Raw genomic sequence first — 25,254 nt, forward strand, 5'->3', positions numbered from 1 at the left:
ATTTATGTTGCATGTGACATAATACATTGCATGTCATGCATGGAGCCTTCTATCACACATGAAAACCTCAGAGCCTGAAAGTGGCAAAACATTGAAGTTCTAACAACCATGCAAGCAAAAAAATGATAATTTCCAGCTCACACATGGGAAAATTGAAGTTGGCCTAGGTGTAACACCGTGGGTCAAAATATGGTTTGTTAGCATCTCCAAGGTGAAGGCCACCTTCCTTAAGCAAAGCACTAGGTTCATTATGCAAGGTGTTCCCTCATCAACCCTCCTCAAGCCAATTTGTGGACAAGTAACATACACTAAAGTTCACACGTGAGTCAAAGAGGAGTCAAACTAGCCATTGGGAGCCTCCTAAGATAGTCGTTTGGATACTGTTCATTGGATCTAGCTCAATCAAAGTCAAATCAAGCTACATGTGGAAATCCTAAGCTAGGACCTTGTATCTCCACAATTTAACCCTCTTTGTGGGTGAATTAATTAATTTTTGTAGAAAATGATTTTCTCGTGTAAACTTATACATTCTTGCCAACTAAATCCCACCTAATGATGATATAGGTGGAGTTTGGACTATGTCCTTTGATGGAGCTTGCTCCAAAACTGGTTCCGGTGATGGAATTATCTTGGCATCACCGACTATTTTCCTAAAGACTTGAATTTGAATGTACCAACAACATTGCGGAATATGAAGCTCTTAGTTTGGGATTATACCTTGCCCTTGATAGAAAAATCAAACGCCTAAATTTGTTGGTGACTCTTATTTAATTGTCTCCCATATCAAAGGCATATTTAACACTAAGAATGAAAAGATGTGGAAGTATAGGAATTCAGTGTGGCACACTAGAACTCTTCGATGCTTTAGTTATAGAGGTAATTCCCAGAGACAAAAACACCTAGGCTAACTCTTTAGTTGTTGTTTCTGCTACCTTACAACCTACTAATGATTTTAAGGATGTGTAGTGCATTATGGAAGTAGTTTTTAGACCAGTGGTGCTAGAAAACCTTGAACATTACTAAAGTTCTCACATGCTTGTTACAATGCTTTTGACCTATGATCTTGGGCTTACAATGGTGGTGATATACACTGCAAAAGTTTTTCTATGTACCCCTATTGACATAAGGGGTAACAACAGACTTCAACAATAGGACACATGCTCTAGCCAAGAGGATGTGAGAACCTCAAAATCTTCCACCTATTCCCTGAAAATCTCAACCAAGGCGACGTAAAATATAGTGAGTTGGATTGAAATCCTATCCCTTCCTAACATGGTAATAAAATCAAAATGAAATGAAAACCAATCTAAAAATAAAATAACTAGCATAAATATAAATGACAAGTCAGACTATATAACTATACTAAATCATGTTAAAACCTCACATCACTTTAATGAAATCACAAGAAAAATGTCAACTAACCAAAGTTCAGGAAAAAACCTTGTTACCGCCATGCCTACACACCTAAGTTAATGTGGGAAAAGTCCTTAACCCCACTAGTTGCGGCCTTGGTGGAAAAGCTCAGAGAAGGGGTTGTCACCTAATCCCAACTCTCTTCGTCTAGGCTCTCTCTTAGCTAAAGCCAAGGAGGGTGGAACCTAAGGATGATTTCTAAGGAAAACTTGTTAAAACTAGCAAGTTATAGGAGACGATTAGTTAACCATTTAAAGCATCAACCATTCAAAGACTTGAAATGTAACTTGAAGCAAGGAATCAAACTAGCAAGTATAAATAAATCATGAGCATATAATAAACATCAACATGTAAATAGATCAAAATGATTCAACAATATATCCTGCAAGGAAAATTGATGTAAGTAGACTAGTGCCAATAAATATAATCTTGCAAGAAATAATATGAAATATGCTCAAAGGTAAATGACAATACTTGCAATAATGGAAATGCTTTCAAGATACACAAGTACAATGAAATGAGAAGCTGCAAGACAAGTGTTAGTAAATCAAATCAAGACTACAACTTCGAAAAAGATGACCAACTTAAATGAAAATGAAACTTGCAAGTGAAATAAGGCTTGTACTTGGAAATGAATATGCTCACATATAATGTAAATGATATAGCATAGAAATTCAAGATAAGCACATGAGCATGAAACTAACAAGATACAAGAATGTAAATAAAGTACTTGCAAATGAAATAAATGTAAGTGCTCACAATCCAATTTGCATGTATTTGAGAAAGAGCTTAAAAGAAATTATCACAGTTGCATGCAAGGTAACCCAAAGTTGTAGAAGTGAGTGTGTGAAGTGTTCTTGGTAAATTTTATTTAATCCTACCTAAGATATTACTCCTCAAATCCTTCACCCTTGTATGAATAGAGGTTGTTGCAAGGGGCCTCAAGTGGAGAAGCTTAGCTTCATTAACGAGTATCCACCAGTCCCTCAAGTCACCCTACATGTCATTGTTCCAACGTGGGACTATGCCATCACCTGAATTGCGTGGTCATGCGTTTTAACCTTTTCTCCAAACTTGGATTTGGAAAAGTTGAAGGATATTTCCTAAAGTCTATTCAACCAAGACTTATGTCTTGGAGGTAAATTTTTAGAAGTGCAAATTGCAAATGGCAAGTGATGAAATAACTTGCAAGTAAATGTAGTGCTTCAAATGAGAGATGGTTCAAGATAACTCAATAAAGATACCAATCCACATCAAATGATATATTATACTTGCATGCAAATGAAATGAGATCAACTTAGCATGAATGAATTAAATTAGCATGTAAAGTGACTTTGCATGTAATGGAAATGAAATTCAAATGTGGAATATGATGAGCAATTGAACTACACTATGAAATGAGCAATGAGATAACTAGGATATCAGCAATAGAGTGAGTTATATCAGCTGCAAATGAAACAAATCAGCCACAATTAAATCAGCAAATAAGATACAAAGTGCGATGAAACTTCGATTTGCTACTTAGATCAGCAAGAATGCGAGTTAGAGAGAAACACAAGATGGAAACCACTTGCAAAAGAGGTTAGAAACTAAGTAAAATGCAAAATAAGAGACCCCATCAACCAAAATTCCTCCTACTAAATGAGGAGATAGGGATGCCAAGGGGAAATCCCCAAGCTCCCTCAAAAGAAAAATTTGATTTTATCTTTTAAGTGGATATCCCTCTTATAGAGAAATGAGGGATTTGGTACTTGAGGAGAGCTTACAACAAGCTCAAAGAGCAAATTACTCCTCTAGATTTAATAAAATAATAGAAAGAGAAATTACAACTTACGCACGGTTACAACTCAAGAGTGCCTCCAAGAGGCAACTCAAATTTCCAAGAGAATCTAACTTGATAGCTCCACTCCCAAATCTTCAAGAAAAATCCTTGCGCAAATGAGAGAAGGCAAGAGTGGTTATGAGAGAGAGGTTTGGTAGATGAGAAGGCTCCAATGATATTTCTTTAATCCTTAAATCTTCCACCTACAAATCCCTTCAAGTGATGCCTCCAACATGCCTTCAATGCTCCACTAGAACTGTGCAAGCCATGAGAGCACAAGAAAATTGGATGAATACAAGTTACAAAATAAGAATATACAAGTAAAAATAAAACTTGCATGCAACAAAAATGAACTTGCATTCGTCCCTTTGCACAAGCAAGATGGAGTAAATCCTTCACAAGATCTTAAAACTGGATCAAGTTAATGATAGCGCATAAGATTTGACAAGTAAAATTTAAATTGATAGTATTAGAGAGCTATGGTTGGAAAAATCCCTTTCAAATTCGCCTGATAAGCCTCTGAGAGCAAGCCTACTTGATGTGAGTTCGTACAACATTCGCCTTGAGAGTGAGTTCATTCAACCAGGAATTTACCCCACACTCAATATTTTTTCCAATATAAAATAATTAGTACACACGTAAAGGAAACATTAGCACCACAAGGGACTAGATTGAGCAATGAGGGAAAGGGCTAGATGTTCAACCAAGAACATTCTATTGCTTGTCACTCTAGAGCATCTCTCTAGGCCAAAAATCAATACAAGATAACTTGCATAAATCAATCCACAAATACAGCAAATGAGCTAATAATTTCGACTTCAAGAAATGTAGAGAATGAAAACATAAATGAACAATATTACCTCAAAGATAGAAGAACAACATCACATCAAGAGTGAACCCCCAAAATCTTGACTTTATTAGCATATGAAATAAGTGAGTACAAATTTTGCTAGAGTTTCGCTAGCACAATAGCTCGTCTAGGAATGATACAATAAGGAGCCTAATGGCTCAATTTATAGAGAAATGGTAGAAGATCCCAATGTGAAAGCCAAATGACAATGGAGAGGCAAGCAAGTCGAATTCCAAGTGGTGAGGTCAATTTGAGATGTGGCAGTGTTTTCCCTTCATCCCCATATGCCAAAATCTAGTTGCATCCTTCTGGTTTCCAAGTGTGGAGTGTAGTCCGTGGAAAGGGGGAGCAATCCCTGTGAAATCCTCACCAAAATGCCACAAATCCCTGTTGTGGATGCCACCTCTATAACCCAACCAACAAATTGCCTTGCATTAGCTCAAAACTGTTGTGTATCTCTGATTGTATGGCTGAACTGAACTGAACTGTGTGGATGCCAGAGCATAGTTGATGCGTACAAGTGTATAGTGGTAGGTGTATTAGTGGAGACATATCTCCAAAGATTTCTCAACAATAATATTTACCAAATATTTCCACTCATGCATTGATCCTTTGGAGATAATCGACTTGCCAAATGAATAATCTGACCACATAGCTCGCCCACCACTTGATTTTCTCATGTGCAATAATCCATGTGCCATGTGGTTTCCAACTCACTTTCACATTTGTCCCTTTGACTTGCCTTTATCTCGACTTTATTTTCCAATTCATTTCCACCTCATTCTAACATGGGGAAATTTTTGTTTTCTCCACTTTATTTATTTTTGGGCTATCTATTTCTCATTTTCCAAATGAACTTAGGAAAAAGTGGGTTTTGAGGGTCAATAATGATTTTCACCCCTCAAAGTGTGTCTTAGTAGAAAGTTGAGGTGTAGAGGTCTAATTTTGATTACTCATACCCCCTACAACTTCTCTAGACATCACTTATTACAATTTATATAAAACATTTATTAAAAATTTCATTTGGAAATTTTTAATAATTAAAGAATGACGTCTAGACCTCATCAAATTACGTGAAATTTCACAAGTGATATAACATGGTAATATACATTGACTCTAGACACTAGGACTCACCCAAGGCTCTACCATCAAGCCGCACTCCAACTTTGGGGGTATATCTGGGAGAAAAAACTCAACTAGTTATTCAGTGTTGAAAAACATGAATAATTAGTTAAGTGAAAAAAACTCCCTAGAGTGGACTCACTTGATAGTAAAGTCCCAAGCTACCTAGGCCTTTTACATGGCTTTATTCATCATGCTAGTCGCATCATGTTTAAAAAATCCCCGCATGGTTGCGGAATCTGAGTAGAAAACGAAGAGAGAGAGAAGGGGCCTTAAAGCCCTGATGAAATATGGAACTTTGAATGATCTGAAAGTGTAGGAATGCTTTGAAATGTAATTTGGGCATGGAGTCTTCAAAAAATATTCAAATGCAACTTTAGTGGTCAACACACCCCTAATAGCGTCAGTGTATACCTTTTGTAGTAGAGCTTAAGGGTTGCTTGTTGGGGTGGTCAACACAAGTTTCTCACCATCCAGATGACCAGTGTGGAAATGATTTTTACCTACTATCTCAACAATACTGTAAGGGCCTATTACCCACCAAAATGGGTAACCCTATAAGAGAAAAAAATTTCTCGTATTTTGGATAGCCAGCTAGCTAGCAGCCCTACACATTGCTCAATGATGATGATATGACACATTCTTTCATTTGCACGATTCATTCACCTCACCACCCAATAATCCTCTTGAAAGAAGGTGGGCTACCACTTGGAAGGTACTTTAACCATTTTGCAATCAACTGCTTTTACTTAATGTTTTGAGCATTTTAACATGGATAACAAGGTGATCTAGATTATTGACCGATATTGACTGTAAACTTGTTCTCTCACCTTACCAAGGGGGTTAGATTTAGTCCTAGTCCAATGGGATCTCCTCTAAGGCCTTAGGGTTATAAGAGGGGCACTACTTGGGGAACTTGGATTGAAGTAGCGTGTCGATTACCATTCGATACATAACATTTTTCATCATTCCCTTGATATCACATCCATCCTTCGGGTTAACTCTCATTGGTTCAATGGGATTTGACACTCACACATCCACATCCTTGAGTAAGGTTGGGAAACTTTGCCATGGAGGTTGATACAACTATAAGAATGAAAAAGCATAAGATGGACACAACAAAATATGAGGAAAAATTAAAATGCGAAATATGGTCGGACATAATTAGCGCATGGTGAAGCCCTAGAATGAGCTCTAACCCCCTCATTAGCCATCACCCAATTCCTAAGAACTTGATGCTCCATCATAAGGAACCTTTGCATGTCCCAACCCTGATGAGCGAGAAGTCAATTCATATTAAGGGGTAAAATAAATGCTATATCATAAAGAGTGAGCTTTGATCCTTGAATTATGCACCATATAAAAGCATTATCAAAAAGAAGTAAAGGGTACACCAGAGGGGTGGAAAAAGTAGCCTGACGAAAGGGGTAACTCATGCCTCCACGACTGCTTCTTCCATTACATCTATACTCTCAGCATGTGAACCTCCATTAGCTGGTGTCCTAGCCATGACAACATTCCCCTTCGTTGTCACTTATTTTCACTAACACCTATGAACTGAAGGGTTGACCTTGGAAATGCCACCTCTATAATGTCCCAAATGGAAAAAAGTTGGAACAAGCTATTCACATAAAATTTATCATATATTTAACAAAATATTGCCATGAACAAATAAGTAAATAAAGCATTATAATCCTCAGAACACAATGAACAGGAAATTCTCAGCTTTATTATATTAGAAGAAATGGGGTTTACATGCAAATACAACCCATATAGTTGAGATAAAATGGCCTCAGACTATTCTACAATAATGCGCAATCAGCCTCCAAACAAACTAAAAAACAATAACCTATGAACCCTGAATGGATCCACCAAGGGAAGAGATGGGTGCTCGCCCACTCTCATTGAATCACCCAAGGGTTTCCATCCTAGGGCTACTGCTAAAGTAGAGAACAACATTCTCAAACCTCTCTACAAAGACAATACACAAATCCAAGATGTCTCCAAATGATCTCCTCTTCCCCTTTTATAGATCTGATGGATAGATCTCCAAGCCTCTAGAAGCATCTTATTTTATTATTTTATTATTATTCTAGAAGCTTCTCCATTGACTTTATCTTAAGTGACCTTTAATTATATTTTATTTCACTTAAATCACTTTTGGTCATTTTTCTCCAATTCATTATTTTTCCTTAATTAAATGACTAATTAAAGTCATTTTTAACTAAGGAAAATGGAAAATTGCCCACCATACTCTCTTTGGCCACTGGAAGTCTCTTCTCAACATCCCATCTTGTAGATCTTCTCGTTCTAGTTCCAACGAGCTATTACACTGAGGTGTTCCATCAATTAATCTTCCCAGAATGCCACCTCGAGCATAATTGATTAAGTTATGCCCAATAATAACTTTGATTTCTGAAAGTTGTCAAAATGCGATGGATTGAAAGGCAAACTATGCGGATGATGGAATATGCCAAGCGAATGCCATCAAATCCCATAAAACTCCATCAGGACCCCTGATGACATAAACCTGCTCCATTGTCCTGGCCATCTCTTGCCCTGGAAATCCACCCTGGTTGTACTATGAAGAAGAATAAAAATGGGGACATGATAGTCCTCCCGCCCCAAGATTGCTTGCCCTCAAGCAATCCAAACCTGTGGACCAATCTAATGGTTCGACGCAACTCAGACCCAATGCCAGGATCCCATTCGAACCACTGGGTGATGTTCTGCTCCTGTGTCACCCCACCATGAACGAACTCCTTGATGCCTGGATCCCAGACCAATCTCCGACGAAACCTGTCATCAATAATCCTCTTAAATCCTAATGCCACCAAGAAGGAATATCAATGCTCCACGGCTCCTGTTATGCTACAACTCCAATTGTGAATGTTGCCCAACCCACTGTGTACCAACTCATCACCTCTCTCCAGTCCAACCCTTGGCATAAACCAAGGTCAATCTCATCATACCGATGCTACACTGAAATACAGATGAGTGGCCAACCTACATCCTGCTACCAACTAAAGCATGTAATATCCTTCACATCTAAGGGCCCCTGTAATACGATGCCTCTGACTAAAAATGGTACTCCATCAATAGGATACCAGCTCATGATCTCTCGTCAATCCAATGCATGGACACTTGTGAAAGGAATATGTTTGCTATGCTGATACCGGTCCATGCTCAACTCCTGATGCTTTACCTGGTCAATCAAAACATGTCCAAGAAATCCTACCTCTCTCCCTCTAATGGGAAAAGGTGGGCAAACTATGCTGTAAGCCCTATCGATGAACTCCTGGAGAGGGTTGCTGCCTAAAAATGTTGCAACTTTGCCAACTGCCACTGCATCTGTTTGCACCTCATCAATGGGTAGACCCATAGATGGATGCACTGCTATCCCCCCCGCACAATAGGAAACTCCACGCTCCTCCAGTCCACCAATCTCCTACCAAACTGTCCTGTCATACTCCCGCATCTCCTGTGGACAAATGTCAGTGAATACTGTCACCCTACCAGTGGTTTGCACATCTGTATGCTCCTCATCAATCGCTGACCCCAGGGGTGGCTACCCATCCTCCTCCATCACAAGCTCAATATGAACCTCCAACTGGCTCTCAAAAATCTCATCATGCATATTGTGCATATCATCTTCCTGAGCTAACTCATGCTCCACCATATGCTACTCATGTTGAATCATCACTGGTGACTCATCATCCTGAATGTCTCTTATAGGGTTCCCTGGCGACTCATCATACACACCCGAATATAAATTTGGGTTGTCGCCAACATCTCTACAGGTCTGCTCAAGCTCCCTATGTGCTCACCATGTTGGATTGCCACTGATAGCTCACCTCCCCGGTCTCCTCTCCGCATGGGAATAATTTGCTGCTCATTAAACCGATCCACTAGATAGTTATGCATACTACAGTTGCTGCCATCATCCCCACATGCCTATTGATGCTCTTCAGAAAAATCCTCATTTTAATGGACAGAATGAGCCTCCCCCAGCTCTACCTCTATCATTTCTCCCTTAGTTTTACGCATGTGATCTAGTGTCCACGCTCCCTGACATGTAAAACAGATCTGCTTTCCTCTCATTTGACTTTTGCTCTTCTTTGGGAGTTCTTGAGACTGTTTTTGCTTTGGCTCCTTGGTTTTCCCAGGTTTGAACCCTCCCAATAGTCTTCTCATAAAATTTCTTGTAGTGAGAGGGTCACCACTAAGGGTTGCGATTTACCTTAGTGACTCATCCAACATATGTTGGCCTTTTGCAAATCCACTCCAAGTATTTGACGGGTCATCCATGTCCCTTATGTTGTTTTAAATAAATCTAGATTAGACATATATACTCTCCCCACTCTTATGTCATATAAATGTCACATTTTGATGGTCATGACAATAATACCATAAAAACATAATTGAAATGACATCTATAACATTATGAGAACAATAAAAACTCTTTGACTCTCAACCATAGACACCTCAACAATACTTTGACCCATAAAATCATCTATACTTGACTCAAAAACGACAATGGCCAATTGACTCATACAGACTTCCTACTTCATGATTACAACAACATATATAGCTATGGAGATAATACAATAGTATCTATAGACTCTCTCCACTCCAAACCTTAGCAGCAACAATTATGCTCACAAACTCAGGACACTACCAGTTTCAAAACAATAGCAGCATACACGATTTCATGGCTTGACATCAGTGAGGATACCACACATTCCCAGTAGCATCTCACACCACAACTCCTCAATTACATTTCCAATAAAAGTTTACATAAAATCTCTGCAACATACCTTAAAACATCCTAACAGCAACCAAATTCTACCAATACAAAGTGAACACTATAGATCAACCATGCAACACTTTGGACAATCCTGTGTCTAGATGATTGTTGGTGAAACTACCAACAAGACTTGGAAATAATTCTGAAGCATTGGATATCCTTGTGAAATGAATTTGCTCCAGGTGAGTTTTGGGTTAAATAAATCCTCAGAAAATCTTGAAAATACTTCAGCAAATAATTTCACAATGAGGAATAATACAAATTTGAGCATAGATTGTATGCCTCCTATTCAATAACAACCCATAAATTCAGAGCATAGATTTCCTTAACCTTCAATACTTCATATGGTAGATAGCATAAATAAAACTCATGAATAGATATACAATAGAACCTAGACTGATATGTCGACTTAGCTGATGCAAGACAATGTTTCCACATCCAGAGCAATGCCGAGACTGCCACTGAATAACACCTGGTACCATTGAATAAAACCCAGGAAAATATGTTGGACTGTCATGAGAATGTGGCCTTCCTTCAGCCCTGGGACATAATGGGTACTCGGCCTTTCTGAATACATGATATAATGATGAATCGACCTGTAGGTGGCAATTTAAACTCCCCAAATTTACCACAGCTGCGAGCAGACTCAGCTTTTAACTTTCAAGAGAAAGCATAGGCGTTCTGCTAGAGAATATGTTTCGGCCACCCATTGCAAATTTTTTAACCATCGAACAGGATGATCTATAAGAGCTATGTATGGTGGATGTATTCATCGGTAAATTTCCCTTGAGAGAATGTGTTTAGCCTCTACAATTATTGGCACACAATCCTCAACAATGGAACTTCGTTCACGGAGGAAATAGTGGCCGTCCCCTTTCTAGCAATAGCTCTGTCTACACGCAGGAGCAACGCTTGCTCAGAATTCGAGCGACCAATGAAATCATGCCCAAATTTAGTTGATATGTGGCTAACTTAATTTTTGTTGAGGATTTAATCACTTGGAGAATTGTCGAACCTCTATCGAACAGGAGAGTTGTCGAACCTGTGATTACCTTCCATTGTTAATTTTCCCATCGATAAATTCGCTCTGCTTGGATTCAATGTGCACAGCACAACGCTCACAAATGAAAAAAAGTACCTGGAATGGTGGCTACGACCTTTGACAGAGATCACGAGCTCACGATGACTATGTGCGTCACTGCAATGCTGACAATCTCTTCTCATTCTAATGCTTGTACATTGCAGCTGCTACCCCATACTCAAATTGCATGCAACACGTTGAATGGCATATGTGATTCTGTGTGTGTGGATGATGGTAAACGAATCCAAAACTCGGCCCTTTCAGTGGCTTCGCATGAGATCCTTCTGACACGATTCAGCTCAGATCGGCACAAACACCCTTCGATTTTTTTGACGGTCAGCGATTTCACCTTTGTCCTTCTGACCAAAAGAAAAATCAGCTTTTGCACTCAGCCATCACCGAATCTGTTCATACGCCAACCAATTCGGCTTTAGGTTACAACTACGTCTTCGCATTCCAGCAACAAAGCTACGCTCAATTTCTATGATTAAACTCTGTGCACAGTTACACAGTCGCTAATCTGCACACCCATCGGCCTCCATGCACTTGTTTGCACAGTCAACAAAATCGCACTTGGCGAATAGTGATTTCCCTATGATCTGTCGATCAACCTCCCTGGAAAGCAAGCACATCAAACTACACTCAAAACATTCACATTGCTTTACTGTAATCGAGTCATCACGAGCAACTTCAAATCATGCTCCAATAATGATTGATCCACGATCTCATCTACGCACAAGAACAAGGAATACACACTCTTTCTTCACTTCGCTCTTTGCTAGAGGCGTTCCACGAAAATCCTGTTCCAAAACACCTCAAATAATCGTTGCAACTGAACACTGGAAACCAACAGGCTAAGCCAAGACCAAAGCTCTAATATCATTGTAATGTCCCAAATGAGACAAATTTGGAACAAGCTCTTCAAATAAAATTTATCATATATTTAACAGAGGATTTCCATGTAAAAATAAGTAAATAAAGCACTACAATCCTCAGAACACAATGCACAGGAAAGTCTCAACTTTATTATATTAGAAGAACTGGGGTTTACATGTAAATACAACCCATATAGCTGAGATAAAATGGCCTCAGATAGATCTACAATAATGCCGCAATCGGCTTCCAAACAAACTGAAAAAACAATAATTAAAACCTGTGAACCCTAGATGGATCCACCAAAGAGATGGGTGCTTGCCCACTCTCACTGAATCACCCGAGGGTTTCCGTCCCTTAACAATTAAGTATGGTCCACTTTGATGCATATGGTTATTGTCTCTAATGAGTGGTTACTTTCACTTGAGTTTAAGATGGTCTTGCCATGTGGTCTTGGATAGAGTAGTTGAGGCCTTGAGGGCACACTATTCCACTCCTATTCCACATAATGCCCAGGCCATACTAAACTTCTAGAGAGCATGATGACCTTGTATATGTAATGTTACACTTATATGGTAGAGTTGTTGAAATGTAACTAGTTTCGGTCTTCATAATTGTACTTGAGTCATGACTTGATGTAATTATTGATGTACTTGACAAAAGAAAGAAAAGAAAATTTATTTCTAAAAAGAAAAGATTATTTTATTGAATGGTTTCTTGCCCATCATGTTGTTGGCCTAGGTCAAAGCACCCATGGAGTGCTCTAAGGGTCTTGTTGACAAGTCAAAAGGTTAAGGTCATGATGTTCTAGCCCTTGGAGGGCTCATGTAATGAAGAAAGAAAAATATTAATGTAATATGTCATGTCTAGAATCCTCCAAATGATGAGTCGGCCAACCCTCTTCAAGTCAGCCTAGAGAGGTCTAATTCACTCTCATGAAGGCCTATAAAAAGGAAGAACCTCACCTCATTTGATACACACATCGAACATGAAGTTATCTCTGATCCTAACGAAGAAAATAGAAGGTTTGATCCAGCGAAATTGTGTGGGAAAAGGGACGAATTCTTGGGAGGCCAACAAATTTGTGGAAGGAAGCAAGATCTGTGTTTTGCAGCTCACATGCGCAGATTTGTTGGAGAAACTAGGGTTTCCTTGGTCATCATTTTGAAAAAAAATTATTTAAGGTTCTGGCCGGTTCATCACTTGGAGCTTTGGTCAAGGTCAAGGTCAAGGTCTTGGAAGTCTTCATTGAATAGATTCTATAAGAAGAGATTTTGTGGGTTTTCCTCTCTAGGAGAGGCTTTGGCCCTGGCTTGCTGCCTACATTTGGTGTTCTTGTGTTTTCACTATGATCTTCTTTTGGCATTTGTCTTGATGATGAAACAGAACTAAATAATAATGCTAATACTCTAAGTTAACTCACAAGAAAATGTCAAGATTTGCAAAGAAATCAATTAATAAATTCTATAACTAAGTTGCACGAAACGGGGAAACGGGTACGAGTTTCCGAAACGGGAAGCGATACGAAACGCGACCTCCCCAAATTTTGGAAACGGGGAAACGCGAATATATATATATATATATATATATAGAAAATATTTAAATATATATATATGTGTGTGTGTGTGTGTGTGTGCAATCATAAAGCATAAATGATACATTATAATTTATTACACTTAAACATTAAGATTTAATTTACATCACATTTACTCATGAATGATCACATAATGAAAATAAAAATATCGGAATATCCAAAAGCAACCTTTATTAGATATCCAAATCTCAAAATCAGCCTTTATTTATATTAATATATGAGGCTGCAAGTACAATAAAGACTATAAGGCTGCAAGAGAGAGATCCAAATCAGGATTTTCTGCATCCACATCCCATTCTTTAGAAGGACCACTGTTGTATTGGGAGTCTCCTCCTACATAGTCGAACACCTTAGTGCTCTTGATTAAATACACGTTTCATACCCTAGTACCCTACATGATTTTGATTATTGGGAGTTTCCCCTGCATAGAGGGCTTGGTTCTCTTGATTAAATAGAAGTTCCATACCCTAGTACATGATAAAATCCAATGGAAACATTGCAACCCCCTCAATCCTGAAATCCTGAAAAACAAATAAGTCTGCTGGATTTTGAGTGAGATCTAAAATTCTACTTTCTCCATATGAAATCCAATGAGGGCGAAACCACTCTCAAACATCCTAAGTCATTTCATGGTAATGTTAAAAATTTAAGTAAAAGGATGAAAATGAAAAATAAAGGAGAATATCACTTTTACTTTAAGAATTTAACATTACCATGAACTGCATGTCAACACTAGGGCAAAAATTCACTTTTATAACTTTAGACACACATCTAGAAAATTAAAAAACAAATTTGAAAAAAACAAAAAATTAAAAAAAAAAACACAATTCAATTGGGAAACGCGGGTTGTACGGCCTGGAAACGCGTTTCCGGTCGTACGGCCGGAAACGCGTTTCCGGTCGTACGGCCGGAAACGCGTTTCCAGGCCGTACGGTACGCGGAAACGCGTTTCGTTTCGTTTCCCGGGAGGAAACGACCCCTAGGGCCACGTTTCCTGCAACTTAGTTCTATAATTGTTCGCCATAGATTTCTCAACAAGAGAATTGGTCATTTTGATCATCTTTGCAGTTGATGGACACCCCAGAGTATTGAAATTCGTTTGAAAACTAGAATTTCGAATCATGATAATTACTTGTGACTATTTATATATGTTTTTCATTTAGTATTTACTTCATTCATTAGGTCATCAAGCAATTACACAGGTATAATGCACAAAAAGACAAGAGACACTAGAGATTAGGCCAGAGGCCAGGGAAAAACCCACAAGGGGAAAACTAGCAATCCTTTCCTTATAGAATCTTTAGTCAATAAGATACTAGTAGACCAAATACCAAGTGCCAAGTCAGCCCTCTCAAGATGCCCTAATGTTTGTCCTTAAGAACTTCTTCATCCACAGAAAAGCCTCAGAACTTCACAAAAGAGTTTTAGACCTTGAACTTCAACCTATCTCAGAATCCTGTTCACAACTTCGCATAGATATGATGGATGTATGCCCAAATAGTCTGTTGTTTTCGGCCTCCAAGAACCCTTTTGCTGCTTCATTCTGGATCAAATATGAGTGTGTGATGATGATCTTCAATTGAGGGATGTGAATGGGCTATATATATAGTCTTCTCCACAAGCGAATGGGTGCCACATGTAGCTGAGCCAACTTGAGGGGTAGGAGGGCCAACTTGGCATCTTGGTGAGACAAATGACACTTTCAAAATTTCAAATTTTCTTCTTTTACAAGGGTCACATGTTGATTTGGGGTAGCACCGGATGTGCTCTAGTAATGAAAATTGGTGGAGAGGCTAAAGCACATGAGATCTCCAAGACCCATAAATGGTTTGGGCAGATTCTAACTGGTTTGGAGATATTAAAATAATTAATATTTTTAATGGAGTTCCTAAGTCTAAACTTAGGAAAAATAAAATATTAATGGGTATTAATATAAAAACTGGGTTAGAATGTTCCAAAAGTCATGGATTAAGCCACATCTAATCTTATCCATTGATTAGAGATTTAATCTCGGCCGTTGATGGACCAACGAGAAAAGTATAAGAGGAGGTTTGAGGGTCAGTTGGAGAATATACCAGAGTGATCAGTCATTCATTTTGCTAGAGCGGGGTTGCTAAGAAAAAGTGAATCAGTGATCAATAGCGAGGGGCAGTAAGTATGAGGCAGAGAGGCAGGGACAATACTAGGAGACCAGCACAGAAGCGGAGAGAGCGAGAGCAGTAGTCAGTCTAGGCAGCACAGAGCCCAGCAGAGGCTGCGTCATCCACGCAAAGGGCAGAGGGAGTGATGCAGAGTCTCCCAGAGGCTGCGCAGTGCCTCAGAGGGCTGACGCAGAGGATCCTGGGGCTGACGCAGTGGCCAAAAGGGTCGACGCTGAGCTTCAGTGGTGCTGGAGAGGGTTTCGTGGGACATGTTTTCTGAATACCTATTTCCGAATATAGAGGTATTGTTGCCGTATATTTTTCTCTATCAGGTGAGCCAGTTTAGGCACCTAGCTGAACTCAAATAAACTGCATAAAAATATGACTCTCTAAATAGTTGCACCGGTTTTCCCACATTGGGTTTTTCTGGGGACATTGGTCCAAAAATAACGGTGTCACTTGTGTGCTTGTTTTCTTTCAGTTGATAATCTGTAGATGTTGATATTGTACTTGTGTTTATTTTCAGTATTTATATGGTAAATAACTTGTTAAGTAATTAAACAAGTAGGTGAAATAAACCAGATAGTACAGGAAGAATTTCTAACGAGTTAGACTTAGAAATTCCAACATCACAAAGAGCATGCCCTTTTATATTTTCTTTTGACCAAAACAAAGCATGAAGAACATGCTAGAAAATAATAATATTTTTTCTTCTCTTGTTTTTACATAAAAACATATTGATACAAGTACAAAGACAATTATGGAGACCGACCCTAAACACTTCCTTTTAACTAGGGAGGTATTCATAATGAATTATTGAGATACTCTCAAGATGAAGACTTCTATAAGAAAGGATCTAGATTGATAAGCATCGTTATAAATATCATTATGACCAACATTGTGAAATTACCAATGCCTTTACAAGTAAGCTCTATCTCTCCACTAGATCAGAGCACAATGTTGGGAGGCATTCAATAGGACACCACACAACCACCTCTCCGAGGAACATACTCCACCTAGGTTCACCAAAGTATGTCCACAAGACCATTTCCTAATTCAATGTCACAATACTTGACACAAGGAAATGTCGGTCCTCTAGACTATTCTTATACCAAATCAATGTACTTGACTTACTACTATTAGTCCCGGTCATAATACATGTCTTAAGAATACCAGTCCATGACGCTTATCCAATCTACCATTTTCCCTATCTGTGTTCATGTACTTGACTTACAACTATTAGTTCTTCCCACAATACATGACACATGGAGAACAAGGTGTCCATCCTCACTCCTTCTCAACCTAGGAGGAGTCATCCACAAGCCCAAGCTTGTCTCGAAAGTACTGATATTTCCCTTACACCAACTACTTGTTCATTCGTCGAGATTTGTTGTAGCTTCTCGACTCTTATCTGCATCATATTCTCAAATCATAAAGCACTTCGACCTTCCATGAAAAACCAAGTTCTCTAACAATATTTATAGAGTACCACGATTGAATCCAGCGTGTCATCAAATAGTCCATCAAACATTTTACGGAGCCAAACTACTTCACAACTGATTGTACAAACTGCCATATCTTCTTCCTCCGCAGTGCAACAGAATCCTGCTTCATGCTCTTCCAAGAAACCATACCAAGTCCTAACCATGAATACTATCTCTACTCATCATCAGCACTGCCAACCCAATCGATGTACTCAAGTCCCAAGTTGTAGTATAAGGTCCTTCATGTCAAATTTTGCTTCCAGCTCCCTCTGAAGTCAATCTTTTCCTTTGACTCATGAGTTCTTCTTTCCAAAGTACGAGGTCTTCTTTAATCATGAGGCTCCTTCAAAATATGGGGTAAATTTTCTAACTGAGGCAATCATCTTAACATGATCCTCTCCCTCTTACTGGGAGAACATTCTTGCTTCCATTCTCCTATTTTTGCATACTTCAAACTGCTCTCTCTTTCTGCATTCACGTTCTTCAGGAAAGTCTTGCTACATTCCTCCTATTCTTTCGTCTGTTGTCAAGGCTTGAGAAGCTCTTATCATTGACCTGCCAACTTTATTAGGAGAGGCTATGGAAGAACAAATATAATTACACAAAGTGTATAGACAAAAGACTATCCAAAGATACTTATCTTTTAAGTAGTAATCAAAGAAAGAAAATGTAGAGTGCTTATCTTTTAAGGAAAGAATCAGCTCCCTCTTAAACTTGTCCTTCTTCTAATTATCATCATCCTTGTCCTCACATTAGCATGAAATCATTTCTGTCATTAGGGCTTGTTCTTCCAACGGAAATGATTAGTCCCAGGTTTTGTTCCTAGGGTTTTCTTAGTTCGGAATTTTGTTAGGGCTTACAAACCCTAGATGCTTTAAGATCCAAAATCTTCAAAACCTACCATATTCCAGTTTTGCAAATTATACAAGCATACTAATGTGTTAGCTACAAACCCTAGTATTGTCATTGACTTACCTTCTATTCATGAGATCGAGATGAATGTGTAACCCGCAAAACTTAATCTTCATGTATAAGTAAAGGAACATTATCTACTATATCGATTATGTCATTGTTCACAAGAGAGAGAGGACACGATCTAGTAGACTCTTTTTGATGAATTTTGAAATGGACTCTATATTTTTGTTGTCCTAGATATAAGAAAAAAAGATTATACGTACCTCTTTTTGAAATGGATTCTATATTTTTGTTGTCCTAGATATAAGAAAAAAAGATTATACGTACCTCTTAAATTGCAGAGTGTGAGAAGTAATACTTCAACCTTACCTGTCATTTTCTTCCTTTGAATATGGTGTCAAATCACAAGTTTTTCATGCTCCTCCAAAGAGATATAGATCAGCTCCTTGTAATGCATAATTCCATACTTTACTTATAGAGACAAACTTGATCCTTTTTAGAGAAGAAGACGGATGCCATAGGTTCAGACCATGCCACAAAGATGGATCATGCTTAAGCCTTGGTTCACAGATCTTAGATTGAGGTCTGATCATAGGACTCTTATTTATATTTTCCACATTGACCTTGCTTTGACACAGAGTGGAGGTTCAGTCTTTGTATGTAGAATAACCTTTGGACGTTTCTTCAGACTTCAGATATACAAACTTGGACTTGAATTATTGGTATACTTCAAACTTCAACGTGGATGATACAGAAAGATCATATGTCATAGCTTGGAGCTACTGCAGATCTTGGAGAGGTTTGGACTACTTCTTCTTCAATTCAAACTTAAATACTGACTTCAACCATTTTTTTCTTTTACAGATATAAACCTCAGAGTTCAGACCGGCTGTTATTATTTTTTTGAGAGGAAATATTTATTCATAATTCGAATTCCTTTTTTATTGTTCTTACAGAGGTTCGAACATCACTTCTATGGATCACAACGATGTAGCTTGATCTCATAACAATTCCATAGAGGTAGCAAATTCAAACCATAACCAACATGACTCGGATAGAGTGTTGGATTTTTCAGATCTTCAATCTTCAGTTAGATATATGCTTCGGATTTTTACTTGTGATAACAAATCCTTGTCACTCTTCTTATTGAACTATGCCACAAACCGAATAGTTTTCCAAGAGGTCCAAGCATCGACCTCATTTCTATCTTCAGATTATAGGTCTTTGTATTATCCACAAAGAACGGCTTCAGTCGCCAGGGGTACAGACCTTCGCATGAGCAATTGATAGACTTTTGTATGAATGTTACAGCCCTTTGCATGAATAGGAGGTACATGCCTACACACTAGCATTGTCACATAGATATATATTTTGTATGCCAAAGAGGAGCTTGGACTTGATCTCGAGATCTGTCACAGAGATAGAGATGCCATAGACATGGACCATAGCCTTAGGAGCAATTTCATATAAGAAATACAATGATGTAATTTGGACAAATTACAGACTTCGGATGGCAATCTCAGAGCTCGAACTTCTGGGTTTAGAACTTTGGTCTTCTTGAAGCTTGGTTCACCCACGCGGACAACATAGATGCTATCAGCCCTTGGTCTATTAAGGAGGGTTATCACAAAGGGTCTTGATCATTTTGATCTTCTTTTATCTCTGTGACCTTTACTCCTGCAATGATCTTCGATCAAATGCCTTTACACATGAATTATCATAGAACTTGTAGCACAAGGATACACTTATAATTTCAGACCCCTTCTACTATAGACTTTGGATTTGATTTGCAATGGGAGCTGAGCGAGAGATAAAGAGGGTATCTTTGTCCATGAGAGTAGCCTTTTTATCTTTCCCTAGACTGCTCTTCGATCTTCCTTAGCTTCAATACCATGCTGAAATTTGTTTGCAAACTAGAATTTTAGATCATGATAATTACTTGTGATTGTTTATATATGTTTTTCATTTAGTATTGACTTCATGCATTAGGTCATCAAGCAGTTATACAAGCACAATGCCCAAAAAGACAAGAGACACCAGAGATTAGGCCAGAGGCCAGAGCAAGATCCACAAGGGGAAAACCCAACAATCTTTTCCTTATAGAATCTTTAGTCAACAGGAGAAATCCAAGTCGTAAATGAACTGACCAGTAGACCAAATACCGAGTGCCAAGTCAGCCCTCTCAAGATGTCATAATTCCTTTCCTTCAAAACTTTGTCATCCACAGAAAAGCCTCAAAACTTTGCATAAGAGTTTCAGAGCTTGAACTTCGACCTGCCCCAGAAACCTGTTCAGAACTTCGCATAGATATGATGGATGTGTGCCCAAATAATCTCCTATTTTCGGCCTCCAAGAGCCCTTCTTCTTCTTCGTTCTGGATCAGATATGAGTGTGTGATGATCTTCAATTGAGGGATGTGAATGGCTATATACAGTCTTCTCCACAAGTGAATGGGTGCCACATGTCACTGAGCCGACTTGGCATCTTGGTGAGACAAATGACACTATCAAAAATTCAAATATTCTTCTTTTTTAAGGGTCACAAAGAACATGCCCTTCTATATTTTCTTTTGACCAAAACAAAGCATGAAGAACATGCTAGAAAATAATAATAATTTTTCTTCTTTTGTTTTTACATAAATACAAAGACAATTATGAAGACCAACCCTAGTTACAATTTCAACATAGAGCACCCTTAGGTCTAGAACGCTGAGGTCATCTTGCTTAGCATTGAGGATTCTTGATGATATATCCAGTGGATCCTGCCTTGATCCAGACCCCAAATGAGGATGAACATCCCCATAATGATTAAGGAGGGCTTGTATTACCTCATGGAGCCCCAATGGTGGAGAGAGAGTACACTACATTGTCTAGATGGCACCCATGGAGATGACGCAGGGCACCCAAAGCTGGCTTTTGGACACATGGAGATTGTTTTGAGGCTTGATTTGAGGACCCTTCCTCAAATTGAGGTTGAACATGATGCCGAGAGACACATTAGGTGCTTGCATTGCACTTTGGAGCATTTTGACCCCTAAAAGGCCATGATTTCATGCTTAGAGAGGTCTTACGGCTCACACAAGTGGGAAAATGTTGGCATATATGATTTCGTTGAACTATTGGATTGGCTTGTACCATTTACTGTGTCTACTCAAAATTGAACTTGTTTGGGGACTTTTAGTTATATTGATGGAAGTGATAGACCTCCTATAAAAGGATGATCACTCTGAATGGATAATTTACCATATAATAAGGACAAGGGTTTTCTTGATGAAGAACGTCACTATTTAGTTGAAATGTTTAGCTAAGAATGCTCTAGTGTTCCTGAACAGATGAGGCCTATTTATAGTGCATCATGGGGACTAACTTGTGGCTCCTCCTTTGGGAGACAAATAGGAGGTCACTTTACATTTCACAAGGACTATTGTCTTTGAGCAACCCCATGAAAGATGACCTGGGAAAAGACTCGAGGATGACTTTATGCTTGTTATCAAACTAATGCCATTTCTTATCCATGATGCTAAAGCCAAGAATGAAAAGCAAGGATTTACCTTGCCGATTTTCTGCCTAGGAAGTGCCACACTTTCTAGTAAGCACCCTAAGCTTGCAACTTGGCGTTGGTAACATATGCAAAATAAATGTTTTCCTGTGAAATTTTTGGGTTCAAAGGAAAAAATTCCAAGTGAACGGAAGATGATAGTAGACTATCCATAAATACAAATACCAAAAAATTATCCATCCATGTGAGACACATACTGCATGTAGTTCCAATTTGAAAACTCAAATTTGTTTTTCATTCTTTTTGTGGCAATGTTACTTCAGATATTACAAGCATGACACCTCCAAAGGAGAAAAAAAGGCATATAAGTAACAGAAAAAAATTGGTTCGTAGACTTTTTAATTGAAATGTATCTAACAAGGGGCCAGTGTAGACCTCTGAAGCTATGGTCTGGACTCAGAATATGGATCGCGTAATAAGGATGGAGTTATGTTTGAGCCCTGAACCTGGCAAGCTTAAGATCAAATCAAAATCTAATACTCTATAGGAACAATATTTTGCTTGCATTTTCTTTCATGAAGATAAGTTCACTTGCTGTTGTTCATTGAAGCTGTCTATTCTTAAAAAGTTTTGTTTTATTCATCATTATCACTAATGGATTGAATTAACAGGAGTGAAGGAGAGATTCCAAACCAGGAATTGTGTATTCCAGGGTTAGCGCCAAAAATCCCAGGAAGGTTCTATTATTTATTCGGCAAACCTATAGCAACTGCAGGTATGGGAGTACTACTATTTTATCCACGCTTGCGCATGCCGATAAATGTACGTGTAGACTAGAGATAAATATACATTGAAATTTAAATCTTCGCCAGTTACCATGATTTGCTTTTGGGTTACTCCAGATTAAAAGAGAAGGACATGACAATATCAGTGATATTCTTTGAAACTTCTTTTATAACCCATATTTCTTGATCTATGTATGTGCTTTTTTCTTTTTGGTTCCTCCTGATTAAAAGAGAAGGGCAAAATGACAGTGATATTCTTTGAAACTGCTTTATGACATGCACTAGAGATCTCAGTAATTTTGTTGCCTAATTTAATTTCCATGTTATTTTTTCATTAATTTATGCTTCAATTAATTAACACTGCAGATTGTTTTTGCAATTCTTGTTGATAAATATCCATAACCAGATTTGACTGTTTCTTATTACTCAGGAAGAAAGAATGAGCTCCGGGACAAGGAGAAAGCACATGCTCTATATCTGCACATAAAGGCTGAAGTAGAAGAAGCTATCACATATTTGCAACAGAAGCGAAAAGAGGATCCTTACAGACAAATTTTACCAAGGATTTTATACGAAGCAACATGGGGTTTCACGCGTCAAGCACCCACATTTGAGCCCTAGTAAGATGTTGTCCTGTATTTTAAATACATTTAGTACAACTCGGGAACCAACCTTGTCGTGTGAATCTTGTACGTGGAAAAATATTGTCCATGTCAGACTGTCAGTACTAGACTTTGGTTCATACGAATGAGAGGCCCCTTCAGCGGACCCTTCAGCAGTGCTACTCACATGGCTTTACATTTCTAGCCTTGTAAAATTAAAAAAACATCTTTAGTCTATCTTTTGGCTGCAGGCTTGTACAATTTTAATTTTATTGTATTGACTCCCGATTATGCCCTGCAGTTTGTTGGGCAATGTATTAAATGCCCCACACCCACATTCAACACCGGAATCCGAATCTTACATTATAAAGGTGTTAAGTGTAACTTCGCGCTGTAGCCCTTGTATAATTTTCATTTTATTGTAATTTAGGTGTCTTTAAATTAAAAATAAAATATTTTTTAAATAGAAAAGTGATATTTATAATAACAATACACGAAAAAAAATTGTGTGAGTGATGTGTACCAATATAATTTCATGTAAAGTAATTAGAAAGTTGTAGTGTAATATAATTTCATGTAAAGTGATTAGAAGTAAAAGAACATGTGAGGGTGATGTGTAATTCTATCAGTGTTCAACATGGAGTTGACATTTGTTCCCTACTATAATAATAAAAAAATGCTATGTATGTTATAATATAATTAATTTAATGTAAAGTAATTCAAAGTAAAAAGAATGTGTAAGTAAGATATTTAGACCATATACCTTTGAAAAATATTTTAACGTGGGATTTAACTAAACTCTTTGCATATCTATGTTAACTAATTTATGTCATATATCAATTTCATATATAGAAAAAAAATGTTAAATGAAAATATTTTAATGTTGTATATTATAAAATATTCAATGTGGGTTATCAATAAAATATTTAAATACAAATCAGTGTTTTAAAATTCGGTCGAGCAGACTCAAAATCGGTTGAGCCGGACCTTTGCCCACGTCGGCTTTGCACAAAAACTGGTCCAAAGACTGGTATGTTACCGAACCAGCCGAGCCAGTCACCAACTCGTCCGGTTTGGTAACAGACTAGTCGGCTTGGCCGAGTCCGACTTAAACCAGTCGAGCTTGTCAAACCCAACTAGCAACAGAATTTGGAGGGAAAGCGGACTCCAAACTTGCTTATTTTTTGGTTTTTTGTTTTTTGTTTTTCCATCTAAGCTCTCCCAAGCCTATAAAAACTACCCAACCCCCTCACATTTCCTCACAGCTATCTCATTGCATTTGTGTGATCGTTTCTGAGGAGTTGGGTTTTGGAGCAGTGGTGAGGAGTCTTGGGCAATCATTGGAGCAGTGGTGAAAGGTCTTTGGCAATCATTGGAGCAGCAGTGAGGAGCTTCTTGGGCAGGCATTGGAGCAGCATTGAGGAGGCTAGAGCCTAGAGTTTTTTTTTTTCACTTCTCAAATTTGTCTTTGCTTGGTTTTTTTTAGCAAAATCTGGAAATTGAAAAGAGTAATTTTTGTAAAAGAATTGAACATTAAAGAGTTGTTTTTTTTCTTTTCATTTTCATATTTGTTTCCTTTCATTTCCAAGTCCAAATATCATAAAATGGTTCTTAGAATGAAAGATGTTGCTTGGGCATATGCTCAGATGATTGATAATTAAATGCATTGCAAATTTTGTCAAAGAAAAAATAAGGGAGGTGGATGGGGCATTCATAAGCTAAAACAACACTTGGTATTAGAGGCCAAATTGCTCCATGTGCAGCACCAACAGAACAAATTTGGGATATTATGAAGGATTTTGTAGAAAATTTTGAGAAGTTTGAGGAAGAAAAAGCTAGGTAAAAAGAAAGAGAAGTTGAAATTGGGAGGAAGAGGAGTATAAAACACATGATGGATACCAACCCCAATTTTATTATGAGGGCTCTTCATCTATTATTTGCACTGATGCATCCAACCCCTTCGCTATGTTCCTCCCTCTTTGGAGTTTATTCGAAAGAATGGTAAGGGTAAAATTAAAAAGAAAGGTGATATCAAAAGTTATTTCACACCCTCCTCTCCCTCTAATAGTGCACATGGTCTTCAAGCTAATAGAGATCAAATGAAACCCACTTTAGATGACCATTGGAAGAAAGAATTGAGAGAAATTGTTTGTGATTACATAGATAGATGATCATATGATGTTGATATCCCCTTCAATGCCTCTGGTTCATCATATTATGAACCTATGTTTGATGCCATATTTGTTGCTGGAAAGGGCTTCAAACGC

At 38.1% G+C, this 25,254-nt stretch overlaps 1 protein-coding gene across 9 annotated transcripts in view; it reads left to right on the top strand.

Annotated features, from left to right (window-relative positions):
* PES1 (Esterase/lipase/thioesterase family protein) overlaps positions 1-23,374 on the top strand; it is a 774,423-nt gene extending 751,049 nt beyond the window's left edge. For 6 of the 9 annotated variants that reach the window (XM_089403248.1, XM_089403244.1, XM_089403245.1 and 3 more), the window contains 2 exons: positions 22,272-22,375; positions 22,816-23,373. In XM_089403248.1, the coding sequence (XP_089259374.1) occupies positions 22,272-22,375; positions 22,816-23,006 (295 nt within the window). In that variant the 3' untranslated portion in view covers positions 23,007-23,373. Of the gene's footprint in view, positions 1-18,790; positions 18,902-19,058; positions 19,123-22,271; positions 22,376-22,815 lie in introns of all 9 variants that reach the window. The other 3 variants (XR_016253909.1, XR_016253908.1, XM_089403249.1) reach the window with 2 other exon arrangements.
* Positions 23,375-25,254: the final 1,880 nt, after the last annotated feature.

Source organism: Pinus tabuliformis, chromosome 2_1 (genome assembly GCF_031772625.1).
Source record: "Pinus tabuliformis cultivar Carrire ecotype Pingquan chromosome 2_1, CPIR1, whole genome shotgun sequence".
NCBI lineage: Eukaryota > Viridiplantae > Streptophyta > Pinopsida > Pinales > Pinaceae > Pinus > Pinus tabuliformis.